This window comes from Gasterosteus aculeatus, chromosome 12, assembly GCF_964276395.1.
Source record: "Gasterosteus aculeatus chromosome 12, fGasAcu3.hap1.1, whole genome shotgun sequence".
Lineage (NCBI taxonomy): Eukaryota > Metazoa > Chordata > Actinopteri > Perciformes > Gasterosteidae > Gasterosteus > Gasterosteus aculeatus.
This window is the reverse complement of record NC_135700.1, coordinates 10,880,377-10,898,716: the sequence shown is the minus strand read 5'-3', so window position 1 is coordinate 10,898,716 and position 18,340 is coordinate 10,880,377. Positions and strand designations below refer to the sequence as shown.

At 42.4% G+C, this 18,340-nt stretch overlaps 1 protein-coding gene across 1 annotated transcript; it reads right to left on the bottom strand.

Moving 5' to 3' along the window:
* Nucleotides 1-209: 209 nt before the first annotated feature.
* Nucleotides 210-17,847, bottom strand: ext2 (exostosin glycosyltransferase 2). The gene is made up of 15 exons (XM_040161602.2): nucleotides 17,636-17,847; nucleotides 16,791-17,156; nucleotides 16,466-16,689; nucleotides 16,067-16,156; nucleotides 15,341-15,457; nucleotides 14,885-15,080; nucleotides 14,439-14,578; nucleotides 14,264-14,357; nucleotides 9,496-9,627; nucleotides 6,100-6,289; nucleotides 4,108-4,274; nucleotides 3,408-3,551; nucleotides 2,580-2,708; nucleotides 1,845-1,927; nucleotides 210-1,475 (listed from the first exon to the last, which is right to left on the bottom strand). Exons 2-15 carry the CDS (start codon nucleotides 17,103-17,105, stop codon nucleotides 1,337-1,339), a joined length of 2,160 nt encoding a protein of 719 aa, XP_040017536.2. The 5' UTR covers nucleotides 17,106-17,156; nucleotides 17,636-17,847; the 3' UTR covers nucleotides 210-1,336.
* Between the last annotated feature and the right edge of the window lie 493 nt (nucleotides 17,848-18,340).

Here is an 18,340-nt window from a genome sequence, read left to right as displayed (position 1 = left end):
GAAGTTGACAAAAATACAAACCGCGCCCTTTTGAACTTCTGACATTGAACAGGGTGGATTAAGCCGCGTATATTAACAACAGGTGACGGACTGGAGTGGAACGGTGCATCGTTCGTGTCACGCAAGGTCTGCTCCGAGGGGGGGGGGTTATGAAAAGGAAAGAAAATGTCTTAATTCTTCTTGCGCACGCAGAGAAAAGGGACCATTAATTTTGTGAGACATGACAGTGTGGTCTTTACTTTTGTATTAAAAAAGTAATATGTACACTTACATAAAAGCAGTCAAAAAAATGTAAAACAATTTCAGTGACAAGTGAAAATAATAAAAAAGTCAAATAAAGAGGGAACATGGGAGGGTTAACATCTTAAAGACTGCATTCCATACTCAATGGTATGGAGTTCATTTGGGACAAGCAGTGAGGAAGACAGAAATATTTACCCACACGTACCACAGAAAAAAATGGAGGAAAGTGTGGATTTGGGGACTGTCTAGTTTTATACAATAGATTTCATTAAATGCATGGCAGACAAATAATCGCACACATGCTTATGCAATGTTTATACTCAGAACTCAGCTCATGAAATTAGAGTAGCAGGTTCAAATAGCACCATTGCTTTTCTTTCATGCATGTACAACAAAACGCTTGCTCGGGCAGCATGAAATGAAACCTCAACATGTCGAGTTGTGGTAACAGCGATTAACATTTACTGTACATCATCTTGGTTTGCATATCGTTTGTTATCACATTCAATCAACCAATAGATTCTACAGCAATAAGTTATCAAAGTATGATATATATATATATATATATATCATGTAAATTAAGCATCTTTTACTTTTATACAGGACAGCTGAAATAACCAGGTCCATGTCGTCTTTTAAAAAGAAATACAAAATTCTGATTGAAGCATCATAAATTATGACTATTATACAGCACTTTTGCAAAATACAAATATATACACTGATTCCAGAGCAGTTTGAGCCCAAAGCTTCCAGCTCCAAAAAAAAGTAACAGTGAGAAACCAAAAGCCTCAAAAAAGCATCAGTCAGTCTGTCCATCAAACAACAATTCATGTTGACCCTCCAATAGCAGTTCATGGAACATCGGCGTGCGCATGAATATCGCTAAATGTTTGATAGTAGCTTTCACATTCAGATCCTTATCTAATTCATCACCATATTGTTGTAACCGGTCCTTCTGACTTCCAAATTATAGAGAACGTCACTTTATTTGAAAGGCGAGAAGTGCATGTATCACTTTAGTCTGAATGTGTGTTCATATGAGAGAAGGTGACTAATGTTGAGTGTGTGTCGGGGTACAAACGTCACAGACGGGTCACAGACTGCCGATGTTGGGGAAGCTCTTGAGCTTCTCCGGAAAATCGTCTTTGTAGAGCACAGGGTCCGCACGGTGTTCCACCACCTTCAGAGGCATTGTACCGAAAACCGATGCAAACTTGTTGATGCACTCCGATCTGGGGGCCGAAACACAAGTTATTTACTTAAAAAACACAATTTTAGCAGCTTTTGATTAGTCATGTTTGCAATTTTAGGTATTCACCCTTTTTCATTCAGCTATTTTATTCTTATTTAAACAATAATTTCAAAATAGCATTTTTGCTCAGATTTTGTGTAATTTAAAAAACATGCTTTAAATAAGTCTATTGTTTAAAACAACAGAACACAAAAAAGACACATAGCTCTAATAACTACCTCTGCACAAAAAAAAGCCAACGTAATGTTTGTTATAGAGAAAATCAGAGAAATTTGTATACACATACAAACAAACAAACAAACAAACGATTCTCCTCTGCTCATTTCATTTCCAAAACAAAGTGTCATACCTCTCCACCATGTGCGTCTGATCCAGGGACAGTCCATCGATGGCAGTGCACTCAGGGCACTTGAACTTCTTCCTGGGGGTCACCTAAACAGAAGCAGAACAAAGTCACACCCGTAACGTCAGCTCACCACCAGGCAGTTAAACCCGAGCCGCCCAGACAGACGCTGGTAAAAAACAGCTTAGGGAAGAAAAAGAAAAGACAAGTTATCTCATCAGTGGAGTTGGGGAGATATACGGCATACGGCTCTCCTCTGTCTAACCTCCGTCACATTTACACCCCCAACACATGTCTGCGCCCAGCGCTCTGAACCCTGTGTGGAAGAAAGTGCGAGTCCGAGAGAGGAGCACAGAAGCGGGGGGGGGGCTGGAGAGGGTGGGTGTTTTCTGAAGGAACCTGATAAATGGGAGATAGGAGGGGGGAGAGCGGTGCAGGCGCGGGGAGGTTTGCAGTTTGTGTGATTTGATGGCAGGGTGTGCGTGAGCCCCCCGGTGAGCGTAGGATAACATACTCAGAGGGGGGGGTTCCAGTGAGTGACACGCAGATAAGGGAAGGTTAAGGCCGGGCTTTAGCTCGGGCCCCTGCACCTGGGCACAGTCAGCGTGATGGGGAGGGGGCAGGCGGGGGAGTCAAAGGGTGAGAGCTGATCAAACCCAGAGATGCGGGTCTGCTTTGTCAGGCTTCAGCCTCCCCCCTGCAGGCTTCAAGCACGCCGGCCAGTCACAGATATGAACGCACCTTTATGGGAGCTTTGCCCGTGATGTTAGCCACCAGGAAGTTCATGGCAATGTCTTCACAGTTCATGTGAGCGTCCACCCAGTTCTTGATGTCTCCAGGCATCTTGTACGTGTACAAATAGTTGAAGTACTGAAATGGAAACGCATTCGAAACAACAAATGATTTCTGGGTGTTATTAATAGATATACTGCAGACTCATTAGGTACAATAATACAGACCCAATAGTATGTAGGGGTCGTCGTGGCGCAGGGGTTAGAGAAGGTGTGCTGGGAAGCACAAGGTTGGTGGTTCGATTCCAGGCTGCCCCATGTTCCCCATGTCGAAGTGTCCCTGAGCAAGACACCTAACCCCTAATTGCTCCCCAGGCAAAAATGTGAAAAAGCCATGGGTTTAAAGTGTAATGTAAGTCGCTTTGGATAAAAGCGTCTGCTAAATGACCTGTAATGTAATGTAATGTAATGTAATGTAGGAGGAACCACTGCACTAGAAGTTGCTTTGAACTTAAGTGGGTGTAAGAGCTCTTAAGTAGGGGTAAGATAACCTCGCTCTACCTATGACACTCTGCTCGTCCATCACTATTATCTTCCTCCTTGAAATACACCAATCCATCACAGAGGTCTATGGAATTTCTTAAATCCTTTCTGCAAACTTTATTTTTTTAATTATTCAATACCCAGATTTAATAGATAACTTCCTTTTCTAAATTGGTTGTGTGCGTATCTCTGTGTCGTTATGAAGTCAAATTCCTAACATACTCCAGAAGCTCGGAGGGTAAAAGTGTGCAAAAGAGGCTCAAGCAGCCAAGAGGTCCTGCTTTTCCCATGTCACCTTGTGGTAGAAGGCGGCTCCAGTTAGAACCATGGAGACTTCGTTGGTCCACTCCGATTCATACTTCCACTTCCCCATTTCATGGTCCCAGAGGTGCAGCCGGCCTGGGTAGCCCACCAGCCTGTCTGGGAACTCCCTCCACACCTGGAGTGGGACAGAAAACAGATTGTCACCCATTTTCACACGACCGATAACTGATGTCTTACACCAAGATCAACATTTAACAATCAAAAGTGTCATCTTAAGTATGCAAACATTTTGTCCGAACCAAAAGAAAATTTGATCTGAAGAAGTAGCTTATGTATTTGCTGAATATCCACCAGCAGCCACATCCTCAGATTCTCTGGTTAGACAGACAGCTTCCCTGTCCAGCCTACAATTCCATGTAATTATCCTTAAACTGAGCACAATTTTAACAAATGGTTTCTAACTGGATTCAGGTGAGGGGGCCTGGCTAAGTGGGGCCCGACAGGTATGAGGGCACGGAAAACATCAGTTGCAGACCGGTCATCGTTTCTCACACATCAAACATGTTCACGAGTCAGTCAAATTCTCCTCTAGAGCAGAATGAGACTGTAATCCCCTTGAATGACTTTAAACTCCGGCATCAACTTTAAAAGGGTGCCTGCAATATGTGCAGTCAGTGGAAAGCGGGGAAATAATGGTCATTTTTGGAGGTTGTTAGTAGCCTATTGCTCACCTCGTAGCCAAACTGCAGTTCGTCAGATGTCAGCATGATGATGTCATCATCGATTGCGAGCACAGCTTCTGTCTCGATCTCGTCGTAGGGGAAGAAGCGGTTACTCAGCTTGTTCTCTTTTGTTCGGACTACTTTGAGAGGAACACCGATCTTCGGCCAAAGGGACTCTAAGGAGGAAAACAACACAATAACAGCAACCGCATTTATAGTTTTATATACATAATATATGGAGCTGAAACTATTTAGTTGATTAGTCGGTTAAAGTAGCATTGCAGTCCTGGCCCTGTTTACTGCTGGTAACAGCATTTTAATAATACAGGTCTACGCATACTGGCGTCCCAGAGGCGGGTAGTGCAGGACCGGATGCCGAAAATAAGTTGGAGGGACGAGTTAAACACCATAACAGATTGAAAGAAAAACAAATGAACGTGAACTACCGTTCGTTCCTTTCTTGGGACAGAAATGCAATTAAAGAAGAATCAGCTTTGAACAAGCACAATAATGGGGTTTTAAATAAATATCTTTGAGATTGCTACCAAAAGTGATTTGGCCAAACATTACTGGTTGAAGCTTCTCAATGCAAAGACTGTCTGGTTATATTTGTCATATATGGCAGTTGGGTTCATAGCTGTGGATTTTGGATAGTTGGTTGGACAAAATACATTTTTTGTAGATGTCACTTTGGGCTCTTGGCACCGGGAACTGAAATGTTCATTAACCAAGAAAAAGATCAAACTAATTGAAAAGATAATATCCAATTGAATTATTGGAAAACGAGTGTTAGTTGCAGGCAAACATAAATATATTCAGTATGTCACACTAGAAAGCATTTTTAAACAACATTTAAAAATGCGGCCACCATCAGTGTCTAAAGAAAGAGAGAACTGATTTAAATATGTATTATTTGAAGCCCGTCCTGCCGTTGGAGAACAGTGCTGTGGGAGATCCTCCCCAATGACTCATACAGCTAAGCTAACCTCACGGGTGTGCAAGTCTAACCACAGCGCAATTCTTCTAGATCAACAAAGTGTTTTTTCAGCATTTCAAACGTCTTGGGCAGCGTCCATGGCACGGACTGTGGGACAGACGGATCACACAGAATGTGTCCCCTCATTAATGGGGGAACTGGGAACTGGCAGCCCATGAGAAGCGCTTCAAGTCTGGCTAACCGCGTCTGACGTCTCCAGTCAGAAGCTATATTGGTAAAACTGCTGTGTTAAAGCGCCCAGATTGATTATTTCACTCTGTCCGTGCTGCCGTCATCCTTTTTTTTTTAAATTCACAATTTGGAGAAAGACGGCAGAAATGAGGCCACTACAGGCTTTTATGTGAATTCCAAAAAGTACGGCATGGGTTAAAATGCAGATACTATTCGTTCTTCAACAGAAGAAAAATCCATGTGAGATTTGATCAACCAACTCAAAACGAAAAGGCAGTAATTACATATTGTGTAAGAAAACCAAAACCTTTCCAATATTTTTGTTAAAAAACAAACACAGGAGGCCGAAGTTAAACGCATCAGATGAAGGCACGGAGCGAATGGCAAACCTTCATATTGGGCTGAGCCCCATGAGCCTGACCCGTCAACGGCCTCCAGTTAATTCTAATAGGTCACGCGGCTCCAGCCAGGCGCCGCTGATGCCTCTAATGAAAAGGCAACTCAAAGCCATGAGGGAGCACTTCAAAGTTGTCTCATTACTTCATTTCATTTTCCAACTCTATACAGCAGCAGGAATGACTTAATTCTCAGGTCCGGCACAGTTTTCGTCTGAGTTAAGCAGTCGATTGGGTAAGGCACGAATGACTGTTCTATATTTAATTGTCATAGTAAGGCAAATCAATTGAGCAGAAAGGGGTAATAAATAACAAATAATAAGAGTTTACTATGACGCGTGTGTGATGGACTACAAGTGATGAACATTAATGAAAGACAGAAATCTGAAGTGTAAACACATCTATCTTTCAGGAAAGCTTAATGAACTTTACACTCACCCTCAGGAGGACTTTTGTTCTGGTTGTTCCACACCACCAGCAGCTTAGCCAGACTAGGCACCTTGGAGATTTCTGTGATGACCCGGAAAAGACTCTCAACGCGATCATAGGTCAGCACCACCGCAGTGAACCCAGGTGCTCTTGGTGGGATAAGTGGCAAGAACAGAGGGCTGTTTACACTGGACCACTTCTGCACAAGACGGGAAACAAAGCAAACACTCTTTAGGCATTTTTTCATTTCAGCGGGAAGCTACTGTGGAGCTAGCCCCGTGTCCTCTGTGTTAACCCCATCTGTCATGTTTTCCATCATTTTACACACGAGAATATTGCTTTACTGGGTGGTGAGGTCACATGCTGTAATTTCCAGATTATGGTTTTGGCGCTCCAATAATGTCTGTCAGGGTGCAACAGAGTGAGAGCAAAGGACTCTCGAGTCAGAACTCCAAGTGAGGAAGCCACAGGTGAGTTTCTTGGAGGCAGGTGTTTTAAATACTAAACTTCAAAAAGTTACTGTTGTGTATGTGCCAACGTTTTTGTTTAGAAAGAATGTTTTCTTTCATCCATCCATCCATCCATCTTCACACCGTTTATCCTGCACACAGGGTCGGGGGGGGGCTCAATCCCAGCCAACTTTGGGCGATAGACAGGGTACAACCTGGATTGGTCGCCAGCCAATCGCAGGGCTACACAGAGACACACAACCATTCACACTGACACTCACATTCACAAATCTACGGGCAATTTAGAGTCCCCAATCAACCTGATCCCCAGAGCATGTCTTTGGACTGTGGAAGGAAGCCGGAGAACCCGGAGAGAACCCACGCAGACACGGGGAGAACATGCAGACTCCACACAGAAAGGCCACTGGGCAGAATCGAACCCAGGACCTTCTTGCTAACCACCACGCCACCGTGCCGTCAGAAACTTGTTTTCTCAAGTGAAATTGAAAGACAAACTGAATATCTGTGTTACTCAAACAACGCAAATATAGGAGCAGCGGCGTTCACTCTTGTTAAACTTTATCAAAAGGCTCCGAAATGTTCCACCCTGGACACAGTGACAAGCAGTCTGAGAGGGGCAATGAGAGCATATCCAACACAGTAAATCTGTGGGCTTCTTGAAGTGCATATAAATCCTGTTTCCCTACGGGGCCGAGGGGGCCACACCGTGATTCTGTGGCTCCTTCCATTGCATCAACACCAGTCTGTCAACAGACACACAGCCGCTGCCTTTAGGACAACACCAGGCACTCCATCGCCAATAAAGAATCACTTTACAAGCAAGTGGAAACTTCCTTGTGGTCATTCGCACGTTGTCAAACCAGCAGAGGGGGAAATAATTAAACTAACACTTACCCAGCACAGATGCATTTAAACAGAATAAAGAAGTTAGAGAACACTTAAGTCATTTGTCAAGCTGAACAAGTGAGATGAAATGAAGGCCGCAGCTCATTATGTCACAAACAGATCTGTGTTTTCACACACTTCAAACGGACACCAAAAAGAGGAATTATATTTGCTTATTTGAACTGCTTCAGTGTTTCTTTGTTATGAGCGAGATCAAATTAAGTAAGGATTCAAAACGCATCTGTTTTTCCTTTCTGTCCAAGACTCCCACTGAAACACAACTACACGTTTACATTCAACTATACCATATCCCGTATAAATACTAATGTGTACATAGAGGAGGCACAATACTGGCAGATTAAATCTAATCTTTAGATTGGTTGCTGAACTATGGAAACAAAGAAACCCAAGATGCAGTATGATCTTCACTAGTATAAGGACAGTAATGTGTTTTATTATCTTGGCTCTTTTGATCCATTCAAAAGAAGATAACAGATTAAAACTGCCGAGTATCAGTTTTAAGGGTGTGTAAATATTCGCATCCATAGCGGGTGAACGGTGGAAACGGTGAAACATAAAGATGCAATTGGTTAAAGCCTAACTGCATATTTGGAGCTGAAAAAGGATGACTTAATGTTACTGGTTTCCATTGGAAAAAAGAAATCAAAATAAAGTTAAAAGTCAACACTTCCACCTCTTAACAGTTTTCAACTTGAATTTTCAGAAATGGCGGACCTTCTGTGTGGTCTTACTACAACCGAATGACCTAATAACCTCAATATGACGCCACAGTCACAGGCTATTTGTGCATGTAAACACCTCATATTCACATAACACACATTTAAAGTGAAATAAAATGTTACATGAAGAACACCTACACGTACACCAACTGCAGATACATGAATACGCATGACGAGATGCTGCGTAATTAACAGACAATGCATACAGTTAAATCAATGTGATTAAACAATGACAAGAGCAAAAGAGCATTAACGGCAGCAGAGAAGGCTTAACTCGCCCTGACGGCCCACCAGACTCCTACTATGTCGTGACACAGGATAGTGATTAAATTAAACTTTAACATGCCAAGGTGTCAATCACCACATAAACTCTGAGATGCCCACATTCTTGTAATGCTGAAACATAACAAGTGTTCACATTTCCTACGAACTCCAAAACAAAAAGCGGCCTTTTGTTTATTCTGAACCCTCCACCCCTCCAAAAGGGAAATGTGCTTTCAATTACCCGCCTAAAAACTACAGGAGAGGGGGAGAAATGTCTCCCCTTGATTTATTCACTGCACAAGTTCGTCTCACCAACCGTTCACTGAATCCATTGAGAAAACACTTCATCTCCTAATGGCCAAAGTACCCGGACACAAATAACCTCCTACGGCCCTGAACAAACCTCGACACCTGAGTGACACGCGAAGGTTTAGACCAAATAACGCTTAGTTCAGAGTCTAAACTAAGCCTTTCAGTGGCTCTACCTATGCAGACATTTGACAGAGGCAAAGACACCACTACGCATACACACAGACGCTCACATGGACACGCCTCTACCCCACCCACTGAGGATGGAGGAGACTAGATCAGACCGTACTGATTAACAACTCCTGAGACGGCCACCCAGTCAAGCTGTCTGCAGCCACAAACTCACACAACCGCAGGGATGCAACACACACTCACACAATTCTTCTAGACGCTCTACAAACACATGACTCTGACATACAGAAACCTATTTATTTTTCACCACAACGGTGGCATTCTCCTGGAACAGAACTGCTGACAAACTGCGTGGACACCAAACTGTGACGCGCAGAACGTGTGACGCTTTAGAAAGACGCAAGTCAGCCGAGTGGCTCGGTGTAGTAAAGTACACAGACGGAGTAGATTATATAGCGGTATGTGGGAGGAGCTATAACTAAATATCTGCAACATCTGAAAGAATGGAACAATGGAAGGTTGGGATATAATGGTTTTGCTCAATAGCTTAGAGTAACAAACACTTGCAAAAAGAACAAGAACATCATGTCCTCACAGATACATACCACCACGGGGGGATTGTTCCACTGCTCATAAGTCCGGGCAGCATAGGGATAGATGCGGTCATTGATTATCTGGAGCGTTGTCAAGCCAATAGCCTTCATGGAGCTGAAGTAGGCCTCCCAGAACCAGTGCGCCTATGGACGAATAAAACAGACTTAAAATATACCCATAAAGATCAATGTGAGCGGGATAAAAGAGCAACCACAAAACATGCCAAGAGGCTCCACATTCTACTGAACATTTAAGGAAATGGTTTAGAAAGTATCTTGCTGTTCAACTTGCACCATCGCGATGACAATCTTTTCATTATTAAACCACATAGAATACAGGTGAAAACGTATTTGTGTCTAAAACTAGTAGCCACCATGATGGAAATGTTAAGTTACTAATCCTTCATTTATATGATAATTAAGGTACACTTCAATAATTGACCCAAAGGTCAGAATGAGTAAGATTTCTCTGTTGCGGTTTGAAAACACACCTTACATTCAAAGTGGGGCCTTTGTGGGTCAATGACTCCAGAAACTGACACCCCTCTGACCGAGGTCACGGGTGTGCTCCCCCGAGCAGCCGACTCGCTTTCATTTCAGAAATAACTTTGTCCACTTGGCATTTGGACTGGATACATTTGCATTATTTCAACAGTGTTCATCATTTTCACAGCTACCTCTAGGAGCCGTGCTTATGATCCGGCACCCGGTCGGTGTGTGTTATTATTAGAAGTTGAAGCCGAGAAGGAAATACAGGCAGAGGGCCGGTTGTCTACAAATACAGACGCCCACCACAAAAAGGTTGAGAGGTATTATTTTTGTATTCGTCAAGTCAAAGCACTTCTTTAAGAAAGTCCTACATTATATCTTGCATAAAGTACCATTTCATGAAATTGTGTGTTGTTCAGTCGTCCTGGAGTTCAGTCCCTACATGTTAAAAGATACCAGCATGAAGTCATAGCTTGCAAAATCCACATTTTCCCCCGGGTCCGAGCCTTTAAAGACCCTTTTGTGGCCCCGACCAGCCTCCTGACCTTCAACGGCTCTTCCCCCAAAGCCCTCTAAAACTCTTTGGACTGTGAGGCTGAGCTTTCAGCAGATCTCTGATCTGAGAAGCAGACGTTAATGATAACTGAACCCTTAACTCAAGTCTAAATGTTATCACATTGGCCGCTAGAATACTCAACTCCATCCGCCCTCTATCAAGGTTCATGGTTATTTCAGACTACAAAGATGAAAAACAATTCCTGTGTTTCTTTCCCTTATTATACCAGGAAACATGATGATTCCATGAACTGATCAATGCAGAGTAGTGCCAGGGACTGTGACACATGCGTCTAGCCCCCGTGCGTCCTGCAGGCTCCGATTCTAGCGAGAAACTTCAAGGGGCAGTTCAGAGGCAAGAGAGCCCTATAAGAGTTAATGAGGCGTCAAACAACACTGTCTCCCGCCAAGAGGCCCCGTGTTACACTGACCTAACTCCACCCCACCAGCTCCCCAACGACACATATTGCTGGAGGAGAGGATGTGAATATTGAAGTGTGTGTGTGTATGTAAAGCACGGAGTTTGATTTATTTCTCCACCTATTGAAGTTAAAAAAGAGAAAAAAACGCATGTAAAATGTGCAGTGTAAACAAAGACGATGCTTCGTGGCACATGACCATGTGAACGTTTCCTACATCTCCCATCTCTTACAATAAGAACTGTAGTTGTACAACAACCCAAAAGCAGCAGTTATTTTTAAGGAGAGGGTAAGTAGAATCCAAAAAGACTGTCTAATCCCACTGGAGAATCCCAACGGCCCATAAATCAACCAGTGATGAAAGTTTATTTTTTCGACGGGGGTGGAGGGGGACGACGACACACAGCAAACTGTGCTGCCCCAAAGGCCCGTGGCAGAGCCTTCCACTCTCTCCCAGAGCCTGCAGGAATTTGGAAGAAGGGACAGCATTGCCGGAGAGGAAGAGAACTCTTTAACTCTATCTTCCATTTTCAGCATGCAGAGTCTACACACGTTCTTCCTGTTTGTTCTACTGATGAATAAAAAACTCTGATCGACTCCAGTCACAAACTAACTAAAATGTATTCATATAATAAAAAAGGAAACGATGTGTAATTCAAACTGTAATTATAAACCTATTGAGCATATTGATAAATAATGCCAACAGTCCAAAGAGTCAGGACGAAATCTATTATTCTGCACGTCTGTTATAGCTTTACAGCAAGGACTCCCGAAGCGCTTTATTGTTTAAAATCATTCAAATAAAAAAGGTCAAGGAGACGATCAAAAACAGTTTCTGTTACAGTAGTCTGCATCACTTTATCTAACTCAGAGGAAGTTGTCAAGTGCCTGACAACCGGTGAGTTGTGGACAGAACCAAGAAATCATTAGTCTTTTTGACATAATCAAAAACAGCAGTGAAACCAAATCGGTTTCAATCATGCGAGTGGCTCACTGGGAATACTGGTTTGATGAAGATTTATTTGCACTTTACTTTTTACTGTGATCAAAACATCTTTCTATATGCATACAGACCTGGTAACAATGATAACTTTGTCTCCCAGGTGTAAATCAGTTCTTATTAGAAGGGAAAAAAATATAAACTCGCAGACTTTGGGTCTCAAGGACCATGACTGAAGCTTCAGCAGCTGGTTCCAAGTGGAGTTATACAGTCGTATTCCTAGTTCGACCCATAACATGATGGAATTACTCAGTACTGAAGTGTAATACTTAAACTAATAGTAATAAAGTGAAATTATTAGGTACGGTTACTTTACTTGAGCACTTCAATCTTCTGCTACTTACAAACCACAAATGTTTTTTAAATTTATTTCATAGTTAGTTACTTGTTACAAATTATGGTTTATACAAAATATAACTAATATTGCATGTCAACTAATAACTTAACCATTATTATAGATGAAGTTACCTGGCAGTAAAAAATAGCAAGTTGCCCAATACAATGCGAAAGTGCTGACAGAGCCAACAGCGTTAACACGAGTGGGAACCGGTGGAGGTTTTCAGGTCATAGCTCAAGGATATCAAATATGAAACTAAATAAAAGAACCCTTTATGAGATTTTTGATTAATCAAAAAGCAACGGACACCTGTCGTAAGTTCCGTTATGTCTGAGGGGATTGTATAAAAAGAAGACAGTGCTGAAGAACAGAATACAGAATTAAGATTGATCCGCTATGACGTGTTTGACATCCTGGGAAGATACTAAACAGTTGGGAAGACAGCCAGGATCAACTGGTTAACTCAATAGCAAGGAGTAGTAGAAAGGTTTTAGGAGTAAGTTCAACCCATCTTTAATATGCAAATTCAATTAACCAATTTGGCTGCGTTAATCTCATTAAAAGGTTTGTATTATACGAGTTCTGTATTGAGAATGACCCAAAAAGGCTCATGGAAATCAGAAAATAAACATGGACTCAGTCGTCTCATATGAGCACCGTCAACATCTCACAGCTGTTTAGTATGGAGCCTTTTATAATATGCCCTAAATGGACGCAGTTACATCACCTCATTTTTGCAGACTACTGAACGCAGGTCATTCCTGGCTTATCTCAGCTGGCCCGGTTCCCGGGGAATAAACTAAAACTGCACAATTCATCGTCTTTCATTGCATCTCTTAAAAGGGAGAAACTATCATTTTAAAGAAAACATTAAAATTATACTTAAATACAGGTTTTCCTAGTTTATATATTTAGTATTGACACAAGTTGTCTGACAGGGGAACAAAGGCGGACACATTGTGAAAGCAAAGGTTATTGAGCCCTCTGTTGGCAAAACTAGTGAAATGCATCAGCCTAACAACATAAATCGGTTTCACTTTTTCTAGAATAACTACTTTGAGAAATTAGGCTCTACAAAAGACAGTGAGATTAACTGTACCAAAGGCCCAAATACATTAGATAACATTTTGGAAATACAGCTCTGTCCTTGCAGTGTGCGCTTTAGTTATTTTAAGTTTTAAATCAAGTCAAAAGGCACTTGATTTTATATGTTTTTTCGATTATTTGATCTCCATTATGTTCACATAATCTTCCATTGACGTTTAGTGTAGGTACAAAAGGTGTGTGGTTTTAGAATGTGGCCTTTGACCAACACCAGTAAAAAATCCCATTTTGTGGTACACAGTTACTTTCACAAAAATAATAGTGAAATTACTTTCGGTGAGAACTCAAATCAATCCATCTGCAGATCATGAGAGCAGCCGCAGGAGTATTGAATGACAACATCAGCTCTGCCAAGTTAGCCGAGTGAGCGTGTTTGGTGTAACCCGACCCCCTCTGAGCCCTGGGCACAAAAGGCCTGTTTGGCCAGTATAATTAGTAAATGGGCTTGAATCGATACAAGGGAATGAGGAGCAGCTGAACTGCTACAATTTTGCAAAGCCGCTCAAACTTTTGTTTATGGTGGCTCAATGTGGATACCAAATGGAACGAGAACGTGAGCCGTCTTCGCTGCATTTCACTCGGCCTAAAATCAACATAGTTGAGTTCTGTGAAAGCTATATGAAATGTAGGCAGAGCAAAAGGAGGAACTTCGAACTTACCAAATGTAAGGCTTGGATCTACATTTCAGTTTACTGCACATTACATGAAATTCGTTTTGGCTTCAAGTGACTTGCCGTGTTGGTAAAAACGGAACAAGTATAATCTCACTCCTGCCCTGCACGGCAGCGCCTCGAACCACAAACCTCAAATGAAAACAAATGGTAAGGCCCCTTTAAACATGTTTTGCCATGAGACGTTTTCTCTTCACCACATTACCTGTCTTTGCATCTCTTCAACTTGTCTGTGAGGAATGCTCTTTAGGATGGTGTACATCTCTGACAGCTTCTCCTCTGGAATAACCACTGACGCCCTGTGCAGAAGCGGAAACATTCAAACTTGTGATCCAAAAAACGGCAGATTGTCAAGTCCATTCGACGGGTCGGTGACTTACCTTTTCCAGTCGAGTACTTCAGAGAATGGCAGAATGTAGGAGTCGGCAAGGATGACGGGAACACAGCCAGCTTGCAGCACGTCGCTGAGGGCAGCCTGTCCCAAACGCGCCCCCCGCAAAACCACACAGAATGAAGACTCCTGTGGACACATGGGGAGCAACTTATTGATGGGACATGTGATGTTTGTGCCTACAAACTAAAACAAGGCTCTACTTGAAATCACTTTCACACCTTGAGATGTTTTACAACAAAGGACATTTCTTCATTTCTTGGAACCGTAGTACTCAGCGTTATGAAACAGCCACGTGGTTAATAGACCGCTCAAACATCTATACACAAACCATTCTAACTATTGCACAAGTTGTTGGTGGCTATCTTTTTTTTAGTAGTGCATTAATGGCGATTTGACACCGTACGACTGATGGAATGCAGTGGTGCTCCCCACCTGCAGGATCTGTGGGTAGTCGTAGATCTGCCCCTTGAAGCAGCGTTTTCGTGCAGAGGCGGCCCCCTGAGAGAGGTTGCTACACTTGTCCAGGAGGAGCAGTGCTTCTCCGTTTTCTTCCTTCAAGCGCTCCAGTTCAGCGCGGTACTCCCGGTGGATAGCCGTTTGAGAAGATAGAATGAAGTAGCGCCGTGGACTAAGACAACGGAGACAGGAGAGATGCAGCTGGTTATACTAGTTTACATTGTTAACTTCAAAGGACTCCTCGAGTACACAAAAAACTGTTGAGAACCACAACAACGTAATTTTATTTAGACATATATTCTAAATATAACAGATCTGTAGGTCCCTACGAAAAGAACATTTTGAGGGGCAACTTAAGCAGAGTGCCTGCCAGCCGGTCATGATGTGCCAACACAAACAAGATAATAATGTTAACATGCGAGAGATGCTCACCCCGGTTGTCTCTCAGGTAGCTCAACATCTGCAGAGAGGGGGCTGTAAACTGGAATGCTGACATCATAACCTTGTCTGTATGTCCATGTAGAGAACCCGCCTCCAGCCAGCAGCACTCTGAAATGAATGGCCCAGGACTGAAACAATGCTTCAACACTTAAGTGATTTCAACAAACATGACCTGCATGAACATCATTTGGAACACAAACTCACGCAGTCATTCAATAATTTGCTTTTGATGACAATGTTTGCTACCAACAACGCTAATGTGAGACATGAAGTAACATGAGATACGGCTAAGGGCCCAAGTTAATATACACCATGTCGTCCATCTGGTGATTGGATTGTACTTTGGATTTGTTTATTCTAAGTGGAAACACACTGTCAGTCAAACACCTGCTTCTGATGATGCTCCATACAAAATTGACTCCAGCTGAATGAAGAAAGGAAATTCCTTAGAGCCAAAGACAAGTGTTTGTTGCCTAAAGAATCTTTCAAAAATCCATCCTCAACCATCCATTTTTAAAACTTCACAAATGACTGCAACACACACCCAAACTTGGAGGTTATTGAAATGTGTCCACCAAACCTATCCTTTAAACCAAATATGACATCGGTAATCATAAAATACAACTTTTGTTAAACATAATTCCATAAGTTTCCATCTAGATTATAGTAAACAGATTCTAAAATATTATGATGGCTCTTGAAATGTACGGCAGGTACCTGTCTCTGGGCACATCCAAAGCAGTATTGTAGTCTGGAGGGCCTCCGGGTAACATGTTAAAAAGTAGGTGATTCATCCCTTTGTCCCATCTACCAAAACATACAGGAGAAAATAATGAAGAGATTATTTGATAAAAAAAATTAAATCTGTGTTTCAGGCAATTATTTAACGGTAACTTATTTTTTGTAAATTACTTGCTTTCACCATTTAATTTAACTTTTCTTTTCGGAAATATATACACACACATCCTGATGGGATTAAAAAGCTACATTTGAAATGTAAAACCAATGACAGCAGCACAGATATTCAGGTAATTTGAGAGGAGGAGGAAAAAAAGTGAGAAATTTACTGCACAGTGAAATTCGACCAACACGCTCAGTAACAGCGTAAACATTTACCTGGGCAGCATTGCCAGAGCCTGGGCGGTCTCCCTGATACGCAGGGAGTTCTGGTTGAGCACATCAATAGACGGGATGAAAAGACAAGCTCTGGTAACGTCATCAGTGTAAAAGTCACTGTCGGAGATGGCGCTGAGCAGGTCATTGTACTCTCGAGACAGCCCAGTGCTGCTGATGGGGACCCCCAATTCGTCCACAAACTTCTGCAGAGGGTAGATGTACACCTACAAAAGCAACCAATTCAACAACAGGGTTTCACTTCAACAATACTCAAGTGCAGTGACACGCTGACTATGTGTAACCTCGTGTTTTGAAGCACACTTACCTTTATTCTGTTTTTAGGATTGTAGCCACATCTGTATACGTCAAAGCAGGTGTGCATGCGACAGCTGAGGTCTCCCCTCTCCGGAATCAGGCTGGAGACCGACAGGCGGACCAGAGGTGCGTCGTGAACACTGCGTTTATCAAGGGTCCAGTCAGCCGCCGACTCGATGGAGTGGGGCCAGAACTGAAACATGCCGGTGGCGATGAGCCCGAGCAGCACCACGGAGAAGAGCGTGATGTAATATATGCGGTGCTTGGTTTTCATCCGCGGGATAAGAGCAGGGCCCCGGGAGCTGTACTTTCCTGAGGCGTACATGGCTAACAGACGGGTCGGACGGGATCAATGACAGTACAGTCTAACGTTACCCTAGGACAAAAAAAAGGTAAAGTTAACGTTAATCGTGCCCCCCTTCAAATCGCAGTATGTTAGCTACCAGTAATGTCATCATGACCAATCCTCAATCAAGAGCCGTTGATTTCAACGCCTTTGCTGTAAACGACGCAAGTGACGATAGTTAACGTTAGCTTATTGGTAACAATCCCCTCTGCCGATGGCAGCGATGAAAAATGAACATTACGAGTAAGGCAAACATTTAACAAATTGATTGGCTAACATTAACTTAATTGGATATTTTTCAAATAACAGCGATGAGTGACTTAACGCTAACGGTTAACCGAGCTAACGTAGCCAGTAGCTAGCTGACGCTAGTTAACGTTAAATAAACCAGCCGTTTAAACATTCACGCTAAGTTGACTCATTAACGTCAGCTGAAATGATTGACCAACATGAAACAATCACAACAGAGGGGCAATTCAAAATGTATCGGGTGCATGTTTTAAACTTACCGAGGCGCCTAACGGAGCGGGGTTTCAGGTGTCTTAATTTAAAGTCTTAATTAATTCATGGCAACTGTTAGAAAACAAGGCTACACTTGTAAATACGCTGGGAATGCTAACCTAGCCGAGCTAACGCTAGCGCTACCGGAAGCCTCAGTCATTCTTCTTCGCTTCGGGCAAGTATGTTAGTCACTCGGCAGGTAGATGCTACGCTTCCCTCTGGTGGGAGTGGCGGTGTACTGACACGTTTCAACAAAAATGTACTTGTCATACGATCATAATTCATAGAAGTATAATCATTTTTACTAGTGGTAACTTGTTTTATCAAAGGTAATGTACCAGTTTTTACAGCAGAATCATAATACCTCGACTTAAATATAAGTCAGAGAAACTCAGCAGTATTAAATATTTTCTTTACATACAAAGCACTTTATTTTAGGTGGGTTTTAATTTAGCTAAATCTACTTCAATGTACAGCTTCATGTGTCCCTGGTACTTGTTTACAACAGTCAGTCATTGAAACAAGTTGATTGCCTGAATGCCCTTACGACACGCATGATGTTTTTAGAAGAAAGCCAACAATTATATTTCTATTATCCTCCATTATACTGAGGCTAAACTGTATCTTAACAATGGGAGGGAAACAATCTGACCCAGAACATCGGAGACAATCAACCCCAATTCGTGACTCACTAAAATAGCAGCCATCGTAAT

Excerpts from the sequence above, each read along its gene's own strand:
- ext2 (XM_040161602.2), bottom strand. The coding sequence starts at position 17,105 with ATGTACGCCTCAGGAAAGTACAGCTCCCGGGGCCCTGCTCTTATCCCG. Across the intron at positions 9,628-14,263 it reads TTGAAGAGATGCAAAGACAG|GCGCACTGGTTCTGGGAGGC; the intron begins GTAATGTGGTGA and ends ATTCGTCCATAG. Across the intron at positions 2,709-3,407 it reads GAGCCGCCTTCTACCACAAG|TACTTCAACTATTTGTACAC; the intron begins GTGACATGGGAA and ends TTTCCATTTCAG.